This window comes from Ischnura elegans, chromosome 5 (assembly GCF_921293095.1).
Source record: "Ischnura elegans chromosome 5, ioIscEleg1.1, whole genome shotgun sequence".
Taxonomy (NCBI): Eukaryota; Metazoa; Arthropoda; class Insecta; order Odonata; family Coenagrionidae; genus Ischnura; species Ischnura elegans.
In genome coordinates, this window is record NC_060250.1 from 50661383 (window position 1) to 50688749 (window position 27367).

At 39.3% G+C, this 27367-nt stretch overlaps 1 protein-coding gene across 8 annotated transcripts in view; it reads left to right on the forward strand.

The window, feature by feature from the left end:
• The window catches only part of LOC124158868 (calcium-transporting ATPase sarcoplasmic/endoplasmic reticulum type), a 101110-nt gene that overhangs the window by 34847 nt on the left and 38896 nt on the right, over positions 1–27367 (forward strand). For all 8 annotated transcript variants that reach the window (XR_006864881.1, XR_006864882.1, XM_046534265.1 and 5 more), the window contains exons 3-4: positions 11116–11133; positions 26318–26400. Coding sequence is in view for 6 of the 8 variants with exons in the window: in XM_046534265.1 (XP_046390221.1) it covers positions 11116–11133; positions 26318–26400 (101 nt within the window). In the remaining 2 variants the exon portion in view is untranslated. The remainder of the gene's footprint in view (positions 1–11115; positions 11134–26317; positions 26401–27367) is intronic.

A 27367-nucleotide genomic window follows, 5' to 3' on the forward strand; every position in this document is an offset into this window, starting at 1 on the left:
CTAATTAGCAAAAAAATATAGCCTTGAATGTCCCAATTTTTGACATGCTAGTTGTCTTCCTCCTGTGAAGGAACTTGTGTTCATCCATTACAAATCCCAGCGTCATGATTCGTTCATTTTTCTGTACTCTTGCTGTATTATAAAATTCCTGTTTTTCAGCCCTAACCTTAGGTCATCTCGCAACTTTTTTTTGACTGCATTTCTGAGCATTATTTTAGCCGCGGACAAATTAAAGACTAACTAATCCTGAATATAGGCCTTTCTCATTGCGGAAATGTATCTACGTTGGTTATCTCCAGGAACTGAATTTAATTACCTTATGACTTTCATCAAATGTTTTTTATTACAAGCTTGGGGTAATAGCTTTGCTGCTTACTTGAACAATATGAAACAAGCCAAAAGCTTAGGGGCACTTCCAATTTTTCATTTATCAAAAGAATTATGGATAAATTTTCATTCCACGTCTTGCCGTATACTTATTAGATTTTGAGCTTGAAGGTTTCGTTGTGAATCATCCGTATTTCTGTGTATTTTTTTCTTTTCTCTTTCATCTTTGAGTCCCTGCTATAGTTGAAACTTCTCGGGACATCTTTTGGCTGTATTCTTCTTTCTTTTTGTACTCCTGGGAAAGTTAAGTCTTCGTCGTTAGATCCGTTATGTCAAGAAGTTTTTCTCCGGCGTTCTCACCCTTTTTTTCGTTTTTCCGTCTCAGAGGATGAGGATTAATTTCGCTTCTTTGTGCGTTTACACTTGACTGTAAGAAACTCATCTATACAGTTTAATTTTAACTTTGATCACTATCCTTGGAAATAAACTTTCTTTTTTTTTTTTTTTCAAATATACTGAGGGGCTTTCGTGTTATATATTGTTCTTAAGACAAAAAGGCAATGTAACTTCCCTCTTGTTATTAATCATCTTTGAGAAAGTTCTACTAATTCCAGTCCCCAAGGATCCGCCTGTAGTAGTTCGTGACGGTGTGAATTGGAAATAATGGCATCATTGCTTTTGTTACCGAATAGGAGAATCATTCGCTTTAGGAATTCTCTTTACTCTGTCCTGAAATCGATATTGTTTTCAATCATGAGGGTTTCTCGGGTGCAGTGTCGTCAACGTCTTCCGACTCTCAATTAAGACATGTTGTTTTAAATGGTTTTTTCACAGTGAATTTTGTTTTAATTTATTCTCACTGCAAAAAAATAATTTTCGTGACTTATAGTTTTTTAATGAATGTGTAGTAATCAGCCATTGAATATATGCGACATGCGATAAAATACTCTTTATTGCCGAAGTTTTGGGATCATGGTATCCCTACCTCTGCGCTTTAAAATATTTTTCAATCTCGTGTCTTAACGAATATCGGAACAGTGGCTAAATTAAGTTCATATAATCAATTCAATCGTGTCAGGCGAAACATGATGGAAGTCCTTCATGATGAATCAAAAAAGGAAAGACAATGGCAGATTCCACTATTTAATAAATACTGCGACATACCGGATCAGGCCTGATGATCATACCATGTATTCGAAACCGGTCGCAGTATTTATTAAATTGTGGAACCTGCCATTGTCTTTCCTTTTTTATTCATTATATAATCAAAAGAATTGAAAATTCCATGATCGATCACTGATACATGAATCATTACCTGAAATAGTTCTTGTCCGAAAAAAAAACTGTTCTTCGAAGTGCACGTCTCCCTTTAATTTGTCCGTTTGGATGGGAGTATGTGGAGTGGATTTCCTGCCGGCGTTAAGCGATCGGTGACTTCTCTTGGCGTGCTCTTTCCCCTCGGCAGATTAGGTCGAAGGGTTGTCAGGTGGGATAAAGAGATGGGAGGGTGGTTCTCGTGCTTCGTCCGTCCTCGTCGTGCCAGCTCGAGGCGTGTATCGATCCGTGGTCCGTGAAGCGTGCATGGTCACGCCAGTGACCATATCAGTCCAAGAAATGTGGACCTTCCGGAAACACCCAGAGATATTTGCGTGTGTGGTAACTGAATTTCGTTTTTGTCACGTTCCAGGTGATAAAAAATGTTCTGTATCCTAGGGTTTTGCGATGAGAGTATGCCTATTGTTGAATAATTATCATTATTATATTCAATATGCTTATGCTCATCTGTTCAGCCTGTACGTTTCAATGTACTCTTACTCTATTTTTTGTTTGACATAGTTAGCGTGTAACACTGCTCTACCTTTCTCATTGACTATCGCGTCAATTGATGCATCATGCATTGCGGTATATTAAGGAAATTTTCTAGTTTCCCACCGAGTCAGGATTTTGTATGATTCCAACGCGTCTGAGGTATCCGTCCTCATTAGGCAGTATGTCCGAAAGCCATTTAGTTGGCATTTCATTAAGTATTTTAATCTGTTACGGTTGATTTACGCGGATTATTATTCCCCTAACTACCCCATCCTGTCTCCTCTCCCGAATTGGACCTCCATCTTCAATTTACATTGAGACCTACTCCTTCTCATTCCATCTAATAATCCAATTCCTTTTATCCCATTCCCCCCTTTACCAAACTATGTTCCATATTACGCGGTTTTTAGCACCAAGTGGCTATAATATTAACCCGATTGGATACCCTAGAGAATTCCCTGAACGGTATTCGCCGTGAAAGCAAAACATTCCTGGTCTGGGGTTATTCTGTACATCCAGATTTGGACTCGAAGTCGGATGACCTCACAGATTTAGTCAAATTTGGATTGTGTTATGAAGTTCATGAAGTGACCGCCAACGGCGTGCGAGTCGTGGTTCATTTGAAAGGCTCACTTCTACGGGAACGGTTCATTACCAATGTGTCATTTTTTGTCTCTCTAGCAATGGGTGACTGAACTGTTCATTTGGAGATTACACGTCTCTCCCAGTGTGGTCATTTTCATTTGGAAATACAAGATAACCCTCCTAATTGGGGTCCCGTCTCAGGTAGCCACCGTCTCGCACGCATCTCCGTGACGCGGTTCCCTTCTGCGATCCAAGTCACGGGCAATCCCGTTGGTGGGAGGGGAGTGGTGGTGGAGGAGAGGCGGGCGAACCGTTATCCCTCTCTCATTCTTCTTCTGAGTCGTCCTTCTTGCCACCGCGCACTGTGCAGCTTATTTTTTTCATTCCTTGCTGTGCGTGATTAATTACGTCGGTTGTTCGTGTAAAACCATTCGTAAAAAACTTAAGAGAATCCGCATCGACTAGGCGAAATGTTTTTTTTTTTGTTCCTGCTTCCATCAGTGCAGAGAAATGCTCACTTTTGATTTCCAGAAGAAAATGTTGGTGCATGAATCAACCGATCAAAATTTTGTTGTGTACCTTGAAAACACCTTTGAAGTGGCGGCACAGTATTAGGTAATTGTAGATTTCGCGGTTTAATCATTGCCGTACATGCTGTGCGTGAGAATTATTATTACAATGATACCTCCATAAATTAATTGAAGTTGTTAATTGTGCACGCATCAAAGTCATCGTGTAAAATCTCTATTTTCTTTAACTAGGGAATCTTGAGCTTCAAGTATGATAGTAATTATTAGACTTGAACTATTGGACCTTTGCCAATATAGGTCGATGGTCAGTGCCTGGTTTTATCAGATCGTCTCATTATCGTATTACATAGAAAAAGGTGGAGGGAAGCAATTTTGGAAATTTCAATGCGCTCTTCTAATTATCCGGGAAACTTTCCTCCAAATATAACGATGAAGTCTATTCGCCACGGCTTAGTAATACTGTCCATTTTTGTATGATTCTTGATAGGCCATTTGCGCTCATTGATGGAGGTTTTTTTTTACTGGAAATCCATTTTACTCAGAAAAGGTTTCTTTCTTGCTTTTGTGCTGTAAATGTGATTTCTCATGCCGATTACTTCTTTGGTTAGAGATGTAAAACAGTCTTCTGGGCAGTGTTATCGTCCTATATTGGATTCCCCCGCTTCTTCGAGGGAACGATGATCATCGTTGACATCTTTTTTTCTTCGCGTATAGGGAAAGGTCGAGGACCGATAATTTACTCCGTTCGCTGTAGCTTTTTGTCCCATTGGTGATAAGCGAAATCGATCTTTGGCCCCCAATTCTTCATACTTTCTACTCCCCGCCGCCATCCACAGCCAACTGGCGAAAGTGAAGACGAAACAAGACGCATGGAGTTTCTCGAGTTCAGGAGTAGCGGGATTCTTCGAGAGAGAGAGAGATAGGATTTACGCTTAAGAGCGTTGAAGGTTCCGGTTTTAAATTGGATTTCCAGTGGGACATTTCCTGTAACAATTATCACGAGGCTTTGATAGTGGTTGCAGATTCGTTTAAATGAAACCGGATATTTTATTATTTCTCCAAACTTAGTATGATGTACGAAATTAGATTTAATTACGCGTTGGGTCGTCCGAGTTTCGTACATTATTCACTGTTAGCCTAGGTGAGCATAGATTACTTGGTTTTCCTACGTTGTGACGTCTTTTTCAATAACCCATGTCATCTCATCATGAAGTGCCTTGTTTTGATGGACGCGTTAAGTGCGCTCTGTCTTAGTTTAATATTCGCACCTGTAGTCGTGTTTGTTAATCGAAACCTGTGCCTATATGCATAAGTTTCTGCGCAAAAAGTTGGTGGTTCAAGGTTTTTTGTTCGTTTTATGGTGCTGATTCAATTATACTTCCTTCCATTCTCATCATGGAAGTCATTTCCTTTTAAATCCGTGGATAACATTTTCTTTTTCTTTTCCTCCTCGGATATCAACTTATATTGGTGACGAAGTAAAAATGGAAGCCTTAAGCTTTTGGTTTGCTCGACAAGTTAGGCAGCCCAGGAAGAAGCCATATCGCTCAAATCTTCTCACTTCCGCGTCGGATTTGGTGTAGTAGTGGTTATGTCATCAGATATTCGCGTTCTCTCATTTTCGTAACCCTGTGCGGTCAAATGGTCTCCGAATTTTTCGGGAGTTCGTTCCACATTCCAAGTTATTACGTTTCTGTGACGGCTTGTTCAAGAGAAGTTCAGTTCTTTTTGGGATGCCAACTTACTCGGGAATGGGTTAAATATTTTTTTTCAATTCCAACATGTTTGGAAAGTAATGGAATTTGTTAAATCAGCCCTCAATTTGAGAAGGTATCGCCGTTCATGGTAAAATTTTCAGCATTAATTTCCCCACCCAATGCTAATTCCGAAAAGTTCATAATTTACAAGGAATGAAAGTATTTATTAATAGGTAAACTTAATTGTTATTGTGTCAGTAGCAAAAAGTACAAACTTTATAGAATATAATAAAATAACTTCGTTTTATTCCACACTTTATTTTAAATAGCACGACCCGGGTTTCCGCATCTAGTGCTATCATCAGGTCGTACAAACTTTATACAGGTATTTCATTAAACTCTATATAAAAATGCCTCCCGAAAATTGCTTAAAATTCTCTACGTATTTGTGTTGCTACTATTTATTGTTCATGGCTGAAGGTCAGATTACACTCTATCCGATTGCAAGAGGTATTCTCAATAGTTCTACATGTTTCTCGGTGATGACAATCGCCACTGCGAATTCTCTTCCGTTGGAATACTCTTCTTGATGAGCTTTCGTGTCGGGAACAAACATTTCGGGAATTCGTTTCCATGTGACGATCTCGTGCGTTCTTCGAACGAGGACGGAAAAGAAGCTCCAGTAATGCATCGAAAGCGCCCGGGAAGGTATTCCATCTGTTTGGCGTTCGGCGCTGAACTCGTTCCCGCCTCCCATAGCCTTCCTTCCCCGGGTGACGTGGCCTCCTCTACTCCCTTCACACCCCCGCTTTCATTAATTCTCCACCCCCCCCCCCCCCCGTGTACCCCTCTTTCCCGTATTCCCATTACAGTCTTTTTGATCGTTGTCGCTCTCGTACACCAACATGAAAAGCGCCTCCACACGCAAGTCGCCACATTGTCAGCTGTCAGCTTCTACGCGTGTTGTGCCGTTTGTCTAGCGTATAGCTAGAGACCCGATATCGGATGTCCTGTATGGCATTAGAGTCGTCGGAAGAAAGCTGGAGGACGAAACGTGTCTTGTGCTGAAATTGTTAAAATTGGGAAATTAAAATGGCTATTAAGAATGTCTGTGTCATTTTCTTTCTTGGGGTCTTATGACATTACTAAGAAAAATGTATTCACCCAGCAGGCTCCATCGTGTGTAGACATGATCCATCTGATATTACTTCGCTCGTCGCGGCATTATCCACAAAATCATCTTCATGCTATTTCGTCTGGGAACTTTTCTATTATTTTACATCACAAAAACCGTTTGCACTAAGAAAAATTTAAAACAAGTAATTTTAACGAAGTTGTTGACCCTGTAATCGTAAATAGTTTCAAAGATCTTCTTCATAAATGAATTTTACGCATTCCTCTGTTGCAGTACCTGCTAATCATTTATTTCTTCTTCTGTTTGCACATTAGTTTGTTTTTATTTAGTATAAGCACTCGAACGCTTTACGCAGTCGTTTTTAGGCCTCGTTTAATTAGTGTAGTTTCGTCTCGTTTGAATCTAAAATCGTTTTTCAGTTGCGGTTGGAATTTATTTTTAAGCCTGGCCAATAGATTGATACTGCTTTCATTTGAATTTTGTTTTCATTTGAGAATGACAGTTTCCCCTCATCTTCTTACCAGCCGCCGAATTCGAGAATTCAGATTTTTATGATCATATTCTGATCCCGTGATTTATTTTCTTCTTAAACCTTTTAAATAATTTATTATCCAATTAATAATTTGGCCGGAGTAGCTTTTATGTAATTGATAATTATGTAACCTAATTTTCTGAGGCAACTTCTTGAGCCCGGTTAATTATTTTTTTTCCACTGAGCGCGTGCACTGTTAGCTTTAATTACTCGGTGGCCGCTTTTGATCCATCGTTAGCGATGAACAAGTCCGTTTCGGCTAATTATGTCTACGTTTGCCTTTTTCCGTACTAAGGTAAGATTTTTTGTGTGTCCATGAGACTTATCTCCTTCGCGACTGTCGCGTGCTCTCTTATCTCTCTTCCCGATTTTATCAGAACGTGTAGTATCGTGCAAGGTAGACGAGGTTCCCATAAAGATTTTTTTTCGTTGTGTGAGTAATTCAATAGAAAATTTATTGAGCCATCGTTCAGCAGATACGTTACTTGACGAGATTTTTACGAAACTTGTTTCGCCTCCGCCCAGGACTCGGTCACGTGCAGAGTCATAGCATGCTGGTTTTTCTAGTTCGCTCCTCTCAGCCATGACTCGAAAATAAGTTAGACTAATTCATGCCGTATGATATTAGTGAATGAAATGAGTATTCACGTAATTTTAAATAAATAAAAAAAAACGTTCCCTTCTCCTTCAATGTTATTCTAACGGTCTTGAATTTTCAAAGTACCTACCGCGAGTGTAGCAAGTAAATATTTTTTTCCAAAGCCATCACTAAATGTGAATAGTTGGAAGAGTTGGATTAATTGTCAAAAGTTAAACTTTCGTGGTTTAAATCTAAGTATGGTCATAAGAAGAGAAATTTCCACTCGTCTCTTAAGTGTATAATGTACGCAGTGAAGTTCATTTTTTGGGTAAAGTGATGGCTAAAGAGAACTAACGGATGCGGCGGAAAATACTGTTAATTATTTATTGCAAGCGGTCCTAAAAAATAAAAGCAGCATCTGATTTCTATTGGAAAAATAGGGCTCATCCTTGCAAATTTTTTCGCCATTGCAACGTGACGCCCGCCTGACTCCTTGCCCTCTGCCTCTCTCCCTCTGTGGATACGATGGAATCGTGGCCAAGGGATTGGGTGGCGCCACCTGGTGAAATGGGCATTGAGAAGGTATGGGCCGGGGAAGTCAGTCCGAGATGCGGCAGGTTATACAAGCCGTCCAAACTGATATATCGAGTCCATCCTCGAATCTGACGCCTCCAAATATTTTTTGCCTCCACCAGCCTTTAAACGGCCTTTCGACTAGGCGTTCTTTTTTTCTTCAATATTGCCAGGTTGATGATAAGGGAGGCAGAATCAGCTCCGCGATTTTTTCTCTTTTTCTCAATTAATCCAATACCTTTATGAATGTGACGGAATGACCGTGAAACTCTTTTCTAATGATGTGATGAATATTCCGCGAGATTGTTTTTGTATCGGTAGGTTTGGGAACAAAATTACCATTTTATTAACATGCAAGGTTGAGGAAATGCGGATAGCATTTGATTATCCGAGTGTAAAGGCACGTGTTAATACGTGTACTATGAAGGAGTGCAGTTGAAGCCTCAGGAAAATGATTCACCACTATGATTGTTAGCATAATGGTCAAGGCCAGAGGAGTAATTCTGATTCGCGTAACGAGCGCCCTTGAAATGTGAGCGTTTCTCGGTAAAGATATTTTTATTGCAATGTGTTCGTTATCATACAGTGAACGTCCTCTACGCTCTTGATCTTACATTTTGTCGAGGAAACAATTCATAAATTCACCGTAGCTGTATCATACATTCCATCTTCATAAAAAAATGTGTAGTTTAATCATCCCGTAGAGTCCACTTTAATAATCCTTTAATTGTGGTACCTTTGCCACTGTCTACGGCACGTTTCCCTGAAGTTTCAACCCATTATATTTTAGCGTAATTAGGTGTAAAAAGATGGCAATTGAAGTTATTACAAAATTTGTTTCGATGTCTCTCATTTACGTCATTTTCTAACTTTATTTTAATGGTCTTTGTGTTCAGTTGTCATTTTCAAGTTAGTTCGCTTTTTCATTTTTCGGTTGTAGACGTTATTAGCTGCTGCTCACTCGCCCGTAATTTGGCTAAGTTACTAAAGACCGAATTGTATCAAATATTCTCATCTTTTGAATGGGACTTCTAACGCATACTCAATTGACCAATTTCATTTTAATTATTCTCAGAATTAGTCCATTGTTAGGCTCATACATATTGATTGATTCGTTATTATTTTGTATGATTTGAGTGGGAAGTCAATGCTAGCTTTCGTTTTGATTATGCTATCGTATGTTTCCCCGTTTCACATGTTAATTTGGAGGATCTCCAGGCTCTATCTCCTTGCATAGTTGCACTTTATCTATCTTATTTAGCAGAAGTGACGTATGGATACCTGCTTTAATGGATAGCATGTTTCTTAATTGTGAAAAATGGTCACTTTTTGTTAATTGTTCAATCCAAGGTAGTCGTGACTCCTCGCGTTTCACCGCAGTGAGGTCGTAATTTATCAACTGCGGCCGAAGGCGTGATGTTGAGTTTTAAAGAGCTCCTAGGTAGAAGATGAAGGGAAGCGATTCATTTATAATTCCTAAGCTGTTAACTTTTACTCTTGCAAACGCGCATCCTGTTTTTCAGTACTTTCCGACCAATGCATCCTTTGCTCCCTCTGTTCGTTTGGCAACATTCCCGTTGGATGCTCCAATGGTGTGCGTTTATGCTTTGCATAAACTCACACCATTTTCTTGATTTCTTGACAAAATAATAGGAATAATATTTTTTGCATTCAACACAGTTTTCAGTGATACACCCCGAATAATAATTATTGCTAATGTTTTACCAATAAAAAAAGTTTATTGTATTTTATTTTACCTATGTGGTGACATTTTTTCTACTCTCTTTGGTCTCCATGTTTTCAGTGTTTTTTTTTTTTTGAATGAGGAATAGTTTTCGGTGGTAGACTTACTTTTTTTCACATATTTACCTTAATTCTTGATTATCACTCCAAATGTGCTGCTTCTCATACATATAAAGTTTATAACCGAAAATTCCAATGGCATTTAAGTCGAACACCTCGTCAGACAACCTAATTTTTTGCTAACAGCCCCGACGTGCGCAATTGGGATTAGTATTTCCGAGTTCACAATATCTACTTCTTTGTTAGAAACGCATTCTTAGGCGAGGATGAGAGAGATGCTTCGGTCGTGCCTTTATTCCTTTCCTTGAGTTTTTGCCACGAGACGTGCATTTACGTCATACCGTTCTTTCTCGCAGTCCTCGTCCTTCGGATGCTACTCTGCGTCCTTACTCTTTTGTGGTCGTATCATCTTTTCGACGTCATATTGTCTCGGAGGAGATACGTCGCATGTTCTCCGCATTTGAATCGTCGGCGTGTTGTTGTATTTTTTTAACTCCACATGGAATGAAGTCATTTATTGGTCCTGTATCTGGTTTTTCCCCTTTTTGGGCTGGAAACGACTAACCTTATGCTTCCATATCGTAATTTTCTGGTATCCATCGTATGTATTCATTATTCTGCGTCCACGTTTTTTCTTCCTTAAAAATACCATGCCCTCCAGCTATTAAAGTGATGAGGTCGTGTTTCTGTATTCACTTTTAATCCAGTTATGTTTCCTGGTTCACTGTACCTGGTTTCCAGTTAATATATACCCCTTTCCATAAATATTGGCAGATGGCGTTATTATTCAAGTTATTCCGTATATTTCGACAGTTTTTCTCAGAATTGCATCGTTTCGGTGGCTCAATTTATGGATATTTTTCCATGCAGCTTGTCCAAGACCTCTTCGTTCCAAATTTTCGCGAGCGGACCATCAGTTACGGGCCTTCGTGCTCTCTTTGTTTGGTCAGTAGCCTCCTCGTCTATCGATTTCCCGAGCTGTAACTTTCCTTTCGACGTCATGGAGTGACTGTTTATTTCTTGATTCGACCAGGCATCCATGAAAGTATCCAGAAATAGCCACGTTTTATCTATTTTTGTTTACCCTCTTATAGGGTGGTCTATGTGGTCGGACGCCGAAATTATCTGTGGAACAATCATTACTCCCCCCTTCGTCATTACACCCTATTTCAGTTACCCCGAAAAGCTCGATAATCATGTAAACAACCTCCAGCTCTGCAGTATATTTAGGTATGATACAGTTCTTGAGTGACGTACGCGGGCTCCACCGTACATTTTTTTCCATTTAGCAGTAGAGAAATCAGAAAAATATTTAGCGTGTTATTTTTGCAGTGGAAAACTTATCGATAAATAAATGTCAGCCATTTGTGGAATGTTGCTGGCTATTACTGCGACATAACAATAAATATTATTTTAATGGAGTATTCTACTCCTTCCTATAAAAATATCGGTGGTCATTATGTAATTTTACTAATTTTATAATATTGCTAATGTAATATTCTATGCTTTCAAACAACTAATGTTCCTTTTCTTTGTCTTTACAGAGCTGCCGGCTGAAGAAGGTGAGTGTTTGATTGCTTCCAGATGTTGGTGAAAAACGGGAAGTAAAGCTTTTAATTTTTTTTTGCATTCAATTCCTCATTAATATTGTCATTTTGGCCTTGAGTGCTAGCTTCATTTTCACCGCCCATCAGTCATGCGTGTTTATTGATTTAGTTCAATATCCAGCTTTAATTGGGACATGGCGGGATCTATTTAATCGAGTCATTAGTTGCCAGCCTGTTACTAGACCAAATTAATTTGTTCCCAAACTCCATGTGCCTGTGCCTACCTTTGGACATAAGTAAATGCCCGAACTACATTTCGTTTGATTCCATGTTTGAATCACCGTTAATAAATCCACTTCGATATTAATCCGTGAATGTCTTGGGTCATCTGTAGTAACAGTGACCGAATGCTCACGAGTTTACGTACTGGGTGATATGGCGTCTTCAATCCTTTCACTGTGACGAAACTAATCTTACGGGCGCCAAATCTTTGATGTGCCGCAATACTCTTGCGTTACTTAATCCTTCTCCTCTCTGGAGCATTAAAAATCTTGTAGCCACGGGAAAGGGGTATTAGGTTTACTATTGGACGTCCGCCAGTTTTTCAACGGTGAATATAGATTCTCTACGCTTTTTACGTTGCGTCTCTGAGATTGAATAATCTTGTCAGCTTCAAACTTCACAATGGGTGTTGCATCATGTTGCATTCGTATATCCTTTGGTGCGCCGTACGTGCGCATCTTTTATAGATCCGTTGACGTGTTTGCTAATGGTTTACTTAAGATGCAAATTTTCTGTGCACTTTCCGTTTGCTTAAGCAGTTAAAAGTTTCACCGTGGAATATAACTTTCCGTGAATTTAATTTGAAATTTCAATCTCGCTAATAACTCTCGGGTCGTTTCCTGGATGGTAATTTCCTTGCATTTAAATTTGTAAGGTAGATACGTTACACCGAGAAGGCACTTGCCATTTATCACCTTTAAATCATACATGAAATTCAGGACGGGTGCCTGGGTTAATTTTACATGTTGTATATACTGGCGATTCTTAACGCGGATCATTTCTGTGCACACTTATAGTTCAAAGGTGGTCGTGTTAGTTAGTTTTGCGTCAGGGATTGTACACAAAATTCGTCCGGAGTGCCGTCTTCTCTTATCATCGAATGATATCGTCTTTAAAGCAAATATTTATTTGGCAACATTCATGAAAATCTCTGGTAGGTGATTAGTATCGCAGTCATTTTTTTTCGTGGAATTTTCATCCATGATTGGGTAATTCAATCCGTGAATCGTGGAATAAGGCATCTCGGAATTGAACTTAACTTGGATGCAATATGCGATGGAGAAGTTCACTCCGGGAAAAAATATCAATGCAGCTATGCAAAAATATCAATTCAACTCGGCTTGAATACAATGTGTGCTGCAGTTTGTTGTTTGTTCTTCGGAAGAAAGATAGATTGCTTTCAGTTTGCATTATCTTTTCACTGGCGCCCCCAGGGAAATGATGTTAATTTTTCGTTGAGTGCTTAATTTAATCTTTCGCTAATTTGATTTTTTTCTCTCTATCCGGCCTTACGTACGCTTGACGCTAGGCAGGGCAGTTCCGTTGCAGCACGTTTTGTTTCTGTCCGTGACTTGTTGCGTTGACGTCAGAGCGGAATGGATTGCCCATCTCCGCGGCACTAAGTGTTCCTCCCTCTCTCTCTTTCACGCCCGTTCGCTCTTGGCACATCGAGATACTACCAAGCAAGTCCTCCCCGCGCGCGCCTGCGATGTCCTTGTCCTCCATAGCTCCCCGCTCTCCTCCTCTCCTTTCCTTTCCTTTCATCCTCTACTTCTGTTCTTTCTCTGGATTTTTTACTGCTCTCTCTTTCAGAATCAGTGGCTTCTCCTTTATATCCTGCCTAGGGGTCGTAGGACGGTCGTTATCCCATCATTGTTCGCTTTTATTTTATTTTCCATTTTATTTAGGTTCAAATGCTCAATAAGGGAGGATTCCTTGTACTTTATTTGGTCCGTTAATTACTTGTTCAAAAATTAAAGTCGCGAAAATACTACCATTATCGTCCTATGTAGTTACGCCAATTGGAAAATGCGACCCGAAGTTAGAGGTTTTAATTTTGCTATACGGTGTATTTTATATTTTCTTGTTTATTGATGGCAATGTCTTAGGTAACTATTTACTCATATTCGTTGTTTCGTACATATACAAGAGCTTACTGAAATTACTATTTTATCAACTCAATTTATGATGGAAGTATTTTTGTTACGTGAGTAATCTTTACGAATGCTGTATGTTAACAGTTTGAAGGAATCGTATTTTCGCTCTTAGCCCAGCATATGACCTTTCTATAGAATAAATAGACCTTTACTAGTGCAATATTTTTTTTTCGTTTTGGTTATTTAGTTTTGATAGCATTTTATTAAAAACATAGCTTACTCGATTCAATATCGTTATAGTGCCATTTCCGTGAGACTGGGAACCATATCAGAAATAGCCGTCCTATATTTAAACGCTTTTCCTGTTGTTTAAAAAATGAAACAAAGTTTACTTTCCGGAAATTGCTTTGTTGATCATGACTCCGCTATCTTACCATTGAATCCTATTATATTTAGCGGATTTCAGCTCCAAATTTCGATCGTCTGCTGCTCGATTTTGTAACCTCATGTGAGGAATGGAAAAACCACCCCTTTGTAATACTATTTTTGCTGTTTTTTAAACTCGCTCCGTAAATCTCAGCTGTCCTCCCCACCCTCCGTATCTATCCCTCCCCTCTCTTCCTTTCGCCTACCCCACCCCTCGAGATTCCCCGATCCCATTTTAATCGTCAATGGCCTTCCTTTCTAGGTCTGTATCGCTCGTGGAATGAGACTATTTTTTCATATTTCCCATCGTCCTCCTTTAGACGTCGTGTTGCACGTCAAATAGTCGTGTATGGTGGAATCAGCGCAGTTATGTATTGGCGAAATATGGATATCCTTAAAAAAAAAAGATGTCGAAAAATGCTGTTCTTTTAAAGAAATCCCACAGATGTGAGTTGGAACGGAGTTTCAAACGGAGTCTCATCTAAATTTAAAAAACGCAATGATCGAATGTTTTATTTTGTCCTATTTAAGTTTTGGCTCGAGGAATGTTAGAAGCGTTTGTCTTTTTCTATGGCAAAAGATGGATATCCTGATGAGATGGTCTACTCAGAGTGACATTTCAGCTGTGCTTTTGTGAATGATGATGTTTTTTCAACTGCGCATTTTCGTATAAAAAATCGAGATACTCTGCGTAGAAAGCTAGATACGCTGTGGTAATTTTGTGTGATACTAGAGACTTGTTTTCAGCGGATTTGCTGGATCATCTTATGTATAACCTTGAGCTTTCGTGAATTCAGTCATGATCTATAATTTTTCCAAAAAATATTATTTTTATCCTTAATTTTTTGGTCATCATATCACTAAACTCTATTGTATAAGAAGTACATTCAATTCTACCGAGATGACTTACTACTTCGAGTTAAGCCGAAGTATTATTTATTAAATTGATTGTAAATTAATCTTATCCTAATTTTCCATCTAAAACTGGCATCGATAAAATTGTCTTGACTCTCTTTCGCGTGTATTGCCTGTGTCCAGTGTTCAGCAAAAGCCTTGATGTACACAAAGTGCGTATAATGCTGTAGGAGGACAGAACATGTGGTCCCATTCATGATTGGGGATTGGGTTTATTTCGAGAACTGAGACGAATGAATGATAGCAGCCTTTGGGGAACGTAAGTGGAGGTAATATAACCTCGATTCTGCGATATCTGAATGTGTGTCGAAATTTCAGCCCACTTTTCAGACTTTATCTTAAAATCTCAATAATGCTGCGTCAAGCAGAAATTTCCTTCGTCAATGTCTTTAGCCAAAGCCGCCCACTTAGTATTGCTAAATCGTTTTCAGGATGGCAACTATCCGAATCCGATTTTCGAATAATGGCATGACTCCGTCATTTGGGACGTAATTATTTTCTGAAAGACTTAGGTAGCGGTGATAGATAACTTCTTACAGTTAGATTTCATTCCAGTTTTTCTTATATGTTTAACTCGTGGTCCATTGCCGAAGCCACAAATTAGTTTCTATCGCCAAAGAGAAGCGTATTCACCGCGAACATTTCTTTCCAGTCCCGGACCTCTCCCATATGTCTTTTCCCCAATCACTGCTTCAATTTATGAGATGGTTTAGGTTGATAAGGTTAGAGGTCACCCTAGACTAAACCAATAGGCGTGCGACTCGCACATTCGGGTCAGGAGGGCTATGTCATTTCTCGCTGATCCTCCCCCTTGGGAATTTTAATGTTTTGGGATCTTTCTAAGTGTTTCCTAGATTCCAACGCGGAATCGAAGCTCGAACCCACTCCATTAGAAGCTTCATTATGTTGCCACTTCGGGCGCATTTTAAACAGTTTTAAAAATATGTTCGCAGCGCGGCGATGAGTACGTAGCGATCCGTTTATTCATAATGTATACCATGTAATTTTTGCGATCAGGAGGAATCATTGACAAGTTATAAATTTGATGGATCACATCATCGCGAGTATAAATTTCTGTTGACAGACTTGGTTACAGCCTATTTCTCCCTGAAATTCAGAACGCTGTGCCCGTTAGCGACGCGAGTGGCGACTTTTATAAACCCATTTAAATGCGCGTTGGATGACAACAGATCTGGAGACCGACTGGAGAATTCTCTCTTATACTGTAATATATGTCCACCTTGACTCAATGTAAAGGCCGTTTTACACTGGGCAGAGAATTGCGCAGGTTAGAACTGCATTCATTTCTAATATAATATAATTTAATTCCACTCATATTCAAATACATTACATCGAAAAAACTGTAATAATAGCGTGGAATTGCACGATTGCATGAACAAAATCAGAACGGGGGCTCTTTTGCCATCTCACGTCCACGCATTCTCGCATGTGTTGTAGCATTATACCGCTTTACACGACGCAAATTTGATTGCGCCTTGGTACGTACGTCAGATTGCGCAATGACGTGCCCGGTGTAAAACGGCCTTAATATTCGTTCGCTCTACCCATTGGGCCAAACCAAGCCTCCGGATATTGCTGAGAGGGCCAGTTAATACCATTTCCGGTCCGTGTTTAAATCCGTTTCATTCGAGCAATGCCCGGTTACGAGTGATCCAGAAAATCGCTCACAAATGCCCCCGCGACCGAGTTATTGGTACGGTTTCGGGTGCAATGTGAAGTCGCGCAGTGCACCCTCTCCCGGCCTCCCGCCGGCGGACTTACGTCAGGGCGCCCCTCCTCCCCTCCCACTTCCGATCCCCCCCTCCCGCGTTTGCTCAGTTTCCCCGCCGTGTGTTGCATGACCCCGTTTCTGTCCGCAGACACCGCGAGCGATAAGTGCCGTCCCGGCCGCCGATTTCGCCGCGCCGCTTGCCGCGGGGATGCACAACCGCGCTGGATTGCCGTTTGCGATCTTTTTACAACTTAACATATTCATATCCTTGGCGATGATAGTTAAAACTGTTACTGTATTTGGAGGAGGTGACCGACACCTGAGGTTATTTACTCCCTGAGGAAAGTGTACGGAATGAAGGGTGGAGAGAAACCTGGCGTCGGAATTAGCCTGCTCTTAACGATAGGTACCAAGGGGACCTCAGCTTAACGTCCTATCCGACGGGCGAAGTGTTGCGCTTTAAATGTCATCCACACAAAATTCAAGTAGGGATTGGGCAGTCTATGAAAACCCTCTGCCATCGCCGGGATTTAAACCCGAGCCCACCGAATGGGAAGCCAAATCAAGCCACCGCACCAACCAAATCCCCATTGTTAAAAGTTTTCGAAAAGTTGGTTTGAGGGAAGAAAGAGAACGATCGCATCATTGGCTAAAACTCACTGCTTCATTACGAATGAGAAGTAAAAGTGACGGAGGCAAAACAGAAAATTAGTTATCTGGTCGTTAATTTGTTTTTTTTCTTATTTTATCTGCGTTCTTTTATCTTATTTTTTGACGTTGATTTTATCAGGAGTAGTGTTTACTGACTCTATTGAATTTAATGTCTTCAGGGTAATAAGTATCAGTATTCAATGTAGTAGCATTCCATGGATTTTGGTTGGCGTATAACAGTTATTCTTTCTGATGCCCTTTCCTAAGTTTTCTGGCGAGAATGGCTTTTTTTTATCTCCGCCATGTCCAAGAACATCGTAACTTAGGTGGTTTAGGTACGTTTTTCAGTTTTCCTGGACATTTATAATCAGTCACAGTCGTCTTGTACAACCAAAATTGAAACGACAATATCACAGATCACCTGTCAACTAATGGGTCTGATTGACTGATTCGAACGATGACGTTTGCTAGTATTTTGTTTATTTCAATTTAGGAGTGTGTTTCCAATGAAACACTTACCTAGAATATGCTTCAATGTTAGAATAAAATCTATCCATAAGTATTCCATTAGATAGTTTTTCCATTCCTCATAATTTTAATGAATTTGGGGATTTCAGTGTTGGCCTCAGGTTTTCGTTACTATTCAGCCATCGTGAGCACTCTTAGTTGTGCAGAACACGATCACTTAACGATATTAATTCGTTCCGGATTAAATAAAAAATTAAAATTTACAACCGGAATGCGTTACTTTTTTCGAAAGGTTCTGTTTAACAGAAATAATTCTTGATGCGATCTTTTAACCCTTTCGTGACTGTGCCTAGAAAACTTACGCGAACGACTGTGCGGGGTAACCGAGTTACCCAGCACAGTCACGGAAGGGTTAAACCATGTAAAAAAAAACATTTTTTATTCAAAATTTCATTTGAAATTAGCGAAGGTTTTTTTTTCATTTCCACATTATTCAATTACGTCAAGTCGGAAACTATTGATTATCTTCTAGTCCGTTTTCTTAAAATTTAAGCCACCTTTTCATGATGATGAAAATGAAGTTCACGGCATGTATGCTACCAGCATTGCTACCTTCATTAAGTCTCATTTAATAAGCGCGGAAAAGAGAGAATATTCTATTCTTGGCATAAATGTTGTCTGAAAAGCCAAACCGAGTTTCTAAATTAATCTTCAGCACCAGTGGATGATGTAAAATTCTAATAATGTGGAATTATATCTTATATGCGTAAAATGACCATGGTGTAGCTAATTTTTTTAGTTTAAGCATCAATTTTTCGGGGAAACCTTTTTTGGGTGTTCTAAGTGTCCCTCGGTCATTTATGATGTTAAATGGTATTCATTTCCTAAAAATATACTACTTTGTAGCCCAATTTGCTCGATTTTTCTTTTCCAAAACGCTGGGAAGAATATTTACTCTACATTTTGAGTTGAATCCTAGTCTACTTTAATGGTCCATGGTTAATGGCGCTAAACACAAGTGAAAGGAAGTTTTTCGCAGAGGTACGACCTTAAATAAATTAACAACGTTATTCATTGCCGATTTTATACCGCTTGGTAGTGGGCTTCGAAACTTGGGAAGCTTATGCTTCGCAGTGAAGGTTATAGCGGGCAAGCCATAAATCAGCTCACGACCATTACCGAGGGTAATGCACGGCACAGCCGCCGCTTAAAAAACCACTTCCTGGGGGAATCAAACCTGCCACCTTGAGGAATACTCGACGAACCGTAAAAAATCACTGTTCCACTAACTGGATGTTGAGCGCTGCGTAGGCCGGGTCTAGCCCATTTAAACAGGTAATGAATCCGGAAAGGGTTTGATTGAAAGTTCTGAATAACCCATTATCAATCCTCTTCTTCGAAAAATATTTTTATATTTAATGGCCGACAAAATTTTTGATTCATTGTGCGTTTTGAAATAGGTTTTTTTTTTGCTCAAAGCCAGCTTAGGATTTGGCTATTTTACATCGACTCATGTACTTACATTAATAGTTTGATAGGAGGTGAGTTACATACTATGGGAATGAATGAAATGTAAAATAATTGAACATTCTTAAAAAATGCAATTACCTTGAATGTGTTTTCGCGTTCAATATAGGTGATTCTTCCCTGTAAAAAATTAAAGCGTGTATATTATGAGTGAAAACTTAATTGAGGGATCCCTTCATGAGGAGGGATCTGCTCAACGCATTTGTGTACAAATAATTGAATTATTGTCTTATATTCTCCGTCAAAGCTGTGATGTAAGTCATGTTTAAAACTGGGCCAGTTTTAATGAATTGTTTTAATGAGTGAATTGTAGGGGCTTAAAGTAGGCGAGTGAACTCCCGTGTCAGCCGGATAAGTCGTATCATTCTTTTTAATTAGTCCGTGCCGGGCCCAAGAAATTATTCTCGTAATTGCTCACATTAAATGGCGTCGGGCACTCACCCTGTAGTTGCGGGTTATGAGTGCGTGAAGCCCTAACTTTACTCCCTGTCCCTTCTTCCGCCGATTTAATTTGATGCAGTAAGTTGCAGTGTTTTTATTTAGAATTTTATTTCCGTCTTATCAAAATGAGTTGGTTAATTACTTGCTTGCGAGGTGAAGATATCGTTATGCGCTCGCACTGTATCCGTATGAAAGTCTCTGGTGGCAAAACGGAGAGTAAATTAGACTGAATGGATATTATATTCAAGTATTCTTTCTTCCATCCACTGTTAATGAACGTATCGAAAAATGGACTGATAATGAGCCTGTCATTCTGTCAGCAAACATTTACTGTAGTTGATACCTTCTCGAGGGTTATTTCGTTATACATTTTTCTTTTTTTTTTAGCAGTTTGCTTATTCTCTCTGGTTTTCGTATGTGTCTGGACACGCGGATAATCGTAAATGTAAATTTTCCCTCATGAAATTATTATACATACAATGGTGCAGAGTTTATCGTTATTTTTTCAAACAATATATTTACAAAATTCTATATCCAATCCTATATCCCTCTTGTATGGGCTTGGAGTGTGTAGTCAATACAAATAATACCAATGAAATTTTTACGAATTGTCCGCTGTCTGTAGGAGTTTCTCTAGGAGTTCCATTACCTGATTTTACAAATTGTTTAGGTGTTCCGCACACGTTATGTTTATCTTTTCAGTTTCGTTCTTTTTAGATTCCAACGACTAATTTAGCAGGCCCCGGTATTAGCTTCGACTCCTCACAAGTGATAAAGAGTTATTTAATCGGCTTCATCGACTCCAAACTCGTTATTCTATGAATAATTCCACCCTTGAAAGTCATGAATCGAAATCTTATACCGAAGTATGTAGTAATCGCTGGCCCTTCGAAGACTTGATGTGGAATAATTTGTGCCGGAGCAATCGATTTTTCTTCCATGAATGGTGGGGAATTATGGTGAAAATGATAATAACCCAGTTTCGATATCGTCTGCTACCGAGATTTTGTAAGCGTCTAGATAAATGGAATGAGCGAGGTTAAAATGGGAAACCTTTTTTGACCGCATTTCTTTCTTTTTTTATTTCATTCGGTTTACGGTTATCGAGTTCATTTTAAATTTTTTTTCGAGCCAGTTGCCTCCTTGAATCCGTGGCAAAACATCTCCCGCTGCCATTTATCGTTGCATAAACGTTTCGAGGCTGGTGTTGGTGTATAATTCGTAGTCAAGCTCACCTTACCCATATCTCTGGCGGAGAAAACGAGTATGGAGTCGATCAAGCCCATTAAATGACTCTTAATCGCCTGTGAGGAGTCACAGCTATAATCGGAGACTGCTTTGTTAGTTCTTGGTAGCTTAAATGTCATTATGGCAGTTGCATGCTCTCTTTGCCGAAAAAAGGTTAAGCAGAGTATTAACAGTAATAATGAAATAGTTTTCAATGAGTTTTACACGTGATATCTTACATTCATTAATATATTATTATTTTTTACTGTTATTAGGCATCAACATTTAAAATTTTGCATATTATTTGTTGCCAAAAAGTGTAAGGAATGACTTGTGTGACGCTCTTGCAACAACGTTTGCGTTTTGTTCTTGGTGTTGAAAAAAATCTGTTATACATTTGCTAATATTTTCTTGAACTATCCTCATTTTCTCGATATGCCTTGGCCGTTTTCTGAATACTATAACGTAGCGCATGGTTCTTTTAGTCGGATCACAATTTACTACGCTAAATAAAATGAAAAATTCATGTTGTCAATGCCAAGCGTCCCCAAAAAATCAGCACCTTTGTAAGGTTAATGATTTAAAAATTTAACGTTTGGTTCCGTATGGCCGCAGTGCAAATCACGTGAAAAATCGCCGATTTCATGTCCCTCAATCGTAGCTGACTTTTGCAGAGGTGAATTATAAGTATCTTCCTCCAATTTTCACTAATTCAGGCGTGATATAGTGGAAGTTCGACGTATTGAAATGAAAGGTAGTTCTCACGCAAGCGCTTTTCCACAATAAGTTTATGTGTGCGACGGGTTTCTGATCACAGAGCCATTACTTCAATATTTTCCTCCAGTGTATAAGTAACGAATATTTTAACTATCTCCCACCTGTGTATGAGTAACGAATGAATCTTTTCTTAATAAACTAGATGTGGTCACTTTAAAAGGTGTTCTTAAAGAAGAGAGCATAAAGAACATTAAAGAAAGACAATTAAGACTCGAAAAAGTGTGGTAATTTCTACTGCCGTGAATAATTCAGCTTTATTTTGCTGGTGTCATATATTTTTTCATTCAAGTCCGGGAAAACGTGTCGTGCTGAGTGTGTATCACGAGGCTCGTTGGCGGCTTGCTCCCGGCTCGTCCCGAAAGTCGGGAACGGCAAACCACTCTTCATTTCAATTTTCTCCTCTTCCCCCATGCCCCTTGGCTCTTCCTGCCTCCCCCACCTCCACTCCCTCTCCTAACGTTTGACAAGCGCGCCGTTTGTTCTTTACCGGAAATGCGGGCTCGTAAGGTTCCAGGACGCGGTTGCATTGTTCGTCGTATGTGTATTTCCTAAAAAAGTTTTTGACGGCCTATAAAGTTGAAATAAGGACGACATCGGGATTTGAGTGTGTTCTTTGTGCCTTATCACCCTCGACGATGAAGGAGACAGAAAATATTGTAATATTTTCACTCCTATTTGAGAAGAATCATCACGCCCGATTGGCCAGTCACGGGTATTTTGTCATTTTTCGCGGCGAATAACACGTTTCAAACGCATAGTATCAAATTATAATTTGCACCGTACCAGATCAGAGACAGACCGTTAAACATTTTCCTGTAATTCATACACACAATTACATTTGAGGAAATAATGAGGTGAATTTTTCAAATTGTGGTTACCGGCCTGTGCTAAATGCGCTCTCTTCTATATCCTATGAAAATATGAATTTGAAAGCGTTTTTATTTACCTAATAAAGCGTTACCGATTAAGAGCGGTCGAGCTGAGGTGATGCGCCCCCTTAAAAATGGCTACTGCGATTGGTTCAACTTAGTTTCAGTGTCAAACTTTAATTTTGTTTATTGACCGCTATTGACTCTAGAATCAGTCTGTTTTAAGCGTCACTGTGTAGAATTGTGTGTGGCGAAATAATTTCGCTTAGAATATCTCCATAGAATTTGCATTCCTCCGCCTTAGATTTCTACCGTAATGCTGTCATTTTCAAGTTCTGTACCAATGGGCGTTCGTGAAGTTTGCGTTCGCCTTGAAAATGTTCTTTATGGCAGGTGAAACGTACTTTAGAAACTTGCTTAGCTGAATTCTTTTCTCGAGTGGCGATCGTTGGTCCCTAACAATGTGACAATCCTTGGTCGTCAATGACCATCTAGTTGCGGTTGTCTAGTTGCAGTGGTGTCGGTTAGTGATATACAAACATGATAGTGTACCATTTTTACAATGCCCATCATTCTGTGGCTTTTTTTCTCAGTATAATGGCATCACTGTCATCTTCATCTTTTTACAAGGAGTAGGTGATCTTTGCCTATTACTAGACTCGCGGAAAGTATTGATGTTTAACAATTGTAGTCTTTGAAAAGGCCAATTTACAGGGGGCATATCATTGCGCTGGTTAGCACTTAAAACATTTTTGAAATTGAGTGAATGCGAGCTCGGAATTAGACCAGGGACTATTTTGCCATCTCGTATCCATGCATTCTCGCGTGCGGTCTAGCAATTCACCGCTTTACGCGACGCAATTTTGACTGCGCCTTCGTGCATACGTCAGATTGCGCAATGACGTGCCCCGTGTAAAACGGCCTGAAGCCGAGACAGAGATCGCCCGTCAAACGCGACTCAGAGCATGGATAGCATCGTTCGTCGAAGTTAATGTGGCGGAGGTGGCTTTAGATGGCGGGACATGGCACGCGTGATGTCACCTTAAAGGTCCTGCGGGCGTGGAGAGGCACGGGCATTCTGGGAAGGGGTAGTGCGTACATTGCCTCGGCCCTTTTGCTTCCCGTCGCAATCCAATCGGCATGCATGGATTCATAGATTCCCAGCCACGTGCCCGGCTCGTCACCGCCTCGTTCGCTCTCCGATTTATTGACGCTCTTACGAAAGGTGGTCGCGTTTGCGGAGTGTGACAATTCTTTTTCCGATGTCCACGCCGTTCGCAGCCAAGGTGTGAATCGTTAGTGATCCGTGGGAGTAATTCGATGGCATGGGAAATGGTTTTTGATAAGATAAAATCGAGGCTTAGCAGTATTAATCTTTTTTATCTTTGAATTGTGATTAGCTACATTGGTATTGGAAGTGTTAATATTTTTTTCACTTTCGTATATGATCATTTCATCGAGTTATTTGACGTACTTTTTTCTTGAGACCTCATTTTTCTCTAATAAGTGATTTACAGGTTCTTAATCGTGCCTTACGAGAGTTTATGCCGTTTAAACACGAAATCTTTCCGCTAAATCATGTAATGCCTCCTATAAATCAAAGATTAGTACGTACCCAATGGCCTTCAGTAGGGGTAGAAGATTTTCTCATGCTCTAATCTCATCCTTCGTTTTTCTGACGGTGGAGGCGTCGCGTGGGGTAAAAAGTGATTTTCAAAAGTTTATCTCCTCTTCGTTTGCGCAATTCTTGACGGTTGATAATGTCAGTCACGCGTCAAGAGAGTTTTTAGCTATCCCATCGTGTGGTTTTGGAGGTGTAAAATAATCTATGAATGCGTCATGTTTCGCCAATAAAGACGCGACGTAATGAATCACTTTCGTTTATCGTATCGCATCCAAAATTCTCAAGTAATTCGGATATAGACGTGACCAGATTTATATTTAGGTTACCAGAAAACTTCGCGAATATATATTTCTTGAAATATATATTCTTTTGATAGTTAATTTTAAAGATATCTCATGCTGATCATTGATTGTCAAAGGCACCAGAGGCCCAGTTTATTTATTATTTCTCATTTTTTGTTCACTCAGTGGATAGTATGCACGATATGCCTTGAGAAATATTCGCAGGGATTTTTATTGGCGTAGTATTTTTACTACGGGGAATTTTTTTCATCAGACGGCTAGCTATATATTTCATACCCTGCTCGCATCGAGGGCATGGGAAGATTTCTGGGAAGCATGCTACCACAAAAAAGTAATTTTATGCTATAACTTCTATCTTTGAAGCTTGCGGACTCGGCCTCGTTGTTCTTCAATCAAACCCATAAACTATTGTGGACCAACTCCCAATGTTCCGTGTAGGGGCGCGGTCGATGAAGCCATGTTTAGTTTTCCGTTCTCCTCTCTGCTCCTAATTTTCTCCCCTTTCGCTTGAAACTTCCGTTTCGTCTCACTCGTTTTTTATTCGGCCCTTATCAAGCGGATATGTCTCTGCTAGGCGGTGTGACAGTTTGGGAGTCGAAATTGAAGTTTTAATTACGTCCGCTGAGTGCCGTTGTTGTTTTTCCTCTGGATTCATCCGAGTCTCTGCGCAGCGTAATTTGTTTGAATCCGGTTTATCTGTCAGCAGTATACTCATTAATGATCTAACCTCTATGATCTTTTACGTCCATAATTAGCCTTTTTTTACTTTTCGAGGGTATTTTTGCTGTTACCTTAGTTTTTTCTCCTTATTAAGTTCATAATTGATTCATAGTAATTTTAATCGCTGTCAGATAAATTAAGTTCTTCCCTTAATACTTAATTTGCGTTTTCGTGCCAATTTGATGGGGGATTCACGTCGAGGATAGTTGATAATTTTGGAAGGGCTAACTTTCAGCTCTTATGCTTACCGTAATTTAGTTTTCAGTTTCTATGCAACGAAGTGCTGGTCAACACTCTTTTAGTGTCTATACATCAACGTTAACTATGTTTAATTGTACCTTTCAAAGTAGCCTAGCCGTGTAACCCTAATTCTCTTTTTTTCAACAAATTACTCCTCTCTGGCGTGTTCTGGCGGTAAGGCGCTGGCGGAGCTCCATATCTTATCTGCTCTCCCAACCGCGGTAATGACGTCGCGTAGCTAAAGGGTAAATAACGTATTATTGTGACGTAGTCGTGTGGAACCACCTCTGGAAGTGGTTATCGTAATAATAGGCCGTTATCCTCAAAAATAAAATATTTATCGCCCCATCCCTATTTTTTTCCTTTTTAAAATGACAGTCTAAAGGAGGCACCGTCAATAATATTTTTAAACTTTGGTTTTCGATGTTGAAATGGAGTTAATTCACATGCTTTTATTCATAGTTGTAGGTCTCTCATGGAGGAGTTAATTATTCTCATATCAGGAGTTGTATTTGAGTTCAAATGTTTAAATATTGTTCCTGAAGTTATCCTAAGACGGTGAAACTCGTCGTGCACATCTATAGTGCCTTATATTTAAAATCTATCTTAAATTATAAATCTATCTTATTTATATCTAAAAAAGATATCTTTGTTATCTTAAAGTCATTTTCTTTTCTATTATAAATTCATGCCGAAGAAAAAAATTACTCTTATAATTTACTAATGATATAATTACTATTTATGTGTGTTAATATATTTCGCTCATTATTTTTCTGTTGTAATTATTTAAAATCTGGTTGCAATCTTTACTTCACCAGTCGTTGACTTATTTGATTACCTTTTAAATGAGAGTGCATTTCGTTCTCAGTTTGTTTACCTCTTATATGTGGGGACGTACGTTTTTGAATTGACATATTTTCCATGCTCCCGGGCTTTTTCATGCTACTTTCTCTCCCGTTTGTTTTCATAAGACCATGAAAATCGGTATTTTTATGTTGATTAATAATTAGATTTATTATACAGTCTTCTATAGTGTTTTTTCAAATGAAAAAATAAAGAAAATATCAATTTTTCTCTTCGAATGAATTTCAGTGGCTGACTCAATGCTCTTATTTTTTCAGGAAAGTCCATATGGCAACTGGTATTGGAGCAGTTCGACGATTTGCTCGTCAAGATCTTGTTGTTGGCCGCCATCATTTCATTCGTAAGTCCTGATTCATTTGATTTTTTCATCAATAAACTTGTCTATCCTAATTGCTCCCCACCATCCCTCTTGTGAAAGTGATAAGAGTTGCGATTTCCAATTGTGAGTGAAATAAGGGTATCCCGGAACAAGTTTTCCAACCGGCAGAGGAGGATCAATTTCCCTTTCATTATGTCCCCCTGTTCGCTTACTTAGTTCGTCAACATTCTCATAATTTGTACGTTTTGCTTTGATCGATGAAGGCGGATGAAAGCGCCTAAAAGTTACCTGGAAATACTGACAATGAGTGCATGTGGTGTCAAAGACAACGATGGAAGCGGGAATGGATAGTTAATGACTCCTAATTGAACTCTTTGTTAGTTAGTAATTTTTTTACAGCATATGCGTAGTGTTTTCTATGTGATATCGGACCCAGAAGTGAAGCAATTATTTTTTAAGTGGACATGAAAGAGATGGTTTTAGCTGTCAGATTTGATTCCCCGAATGGTTCTACCTCCGCATCAAGAAGTTGCCGATTTTTCCGTGTTGAACCCTTGAGAGGCATAGTTGAAATGGTTAGAATGGAAGCACTCCGATAAGTGCGCATTTCATAGTTCCTGTGATTGAATGCAGTGTTTCTTTTTCGTTGTTATCTTCTGGCAGCTGCGTAAAACGGCAGTGATAACGCAGTATTGGTATTGCCTCTATTTCTTTTCATCTCTTGAGTGAGCCATTATTTCTCTTGGAAATGTGATGCTACCCACTACCTCTGGTTTAATGAAAAATTTCATGCTGCATATCGTGCATTGGCAACACTTAATAAAGTCATAAATTCATCATTATCGTGTCACGTTATAGATTCATCAGATATTATTTTCTGATTGCAGTGAATAATTGATATTTGCCGAAAATGAAATGCAGAAAATATTGCTGTTCGTTGAGAAATTTCCATTTTAAGCTGACTTATTTCATATGTATTTAATATCAT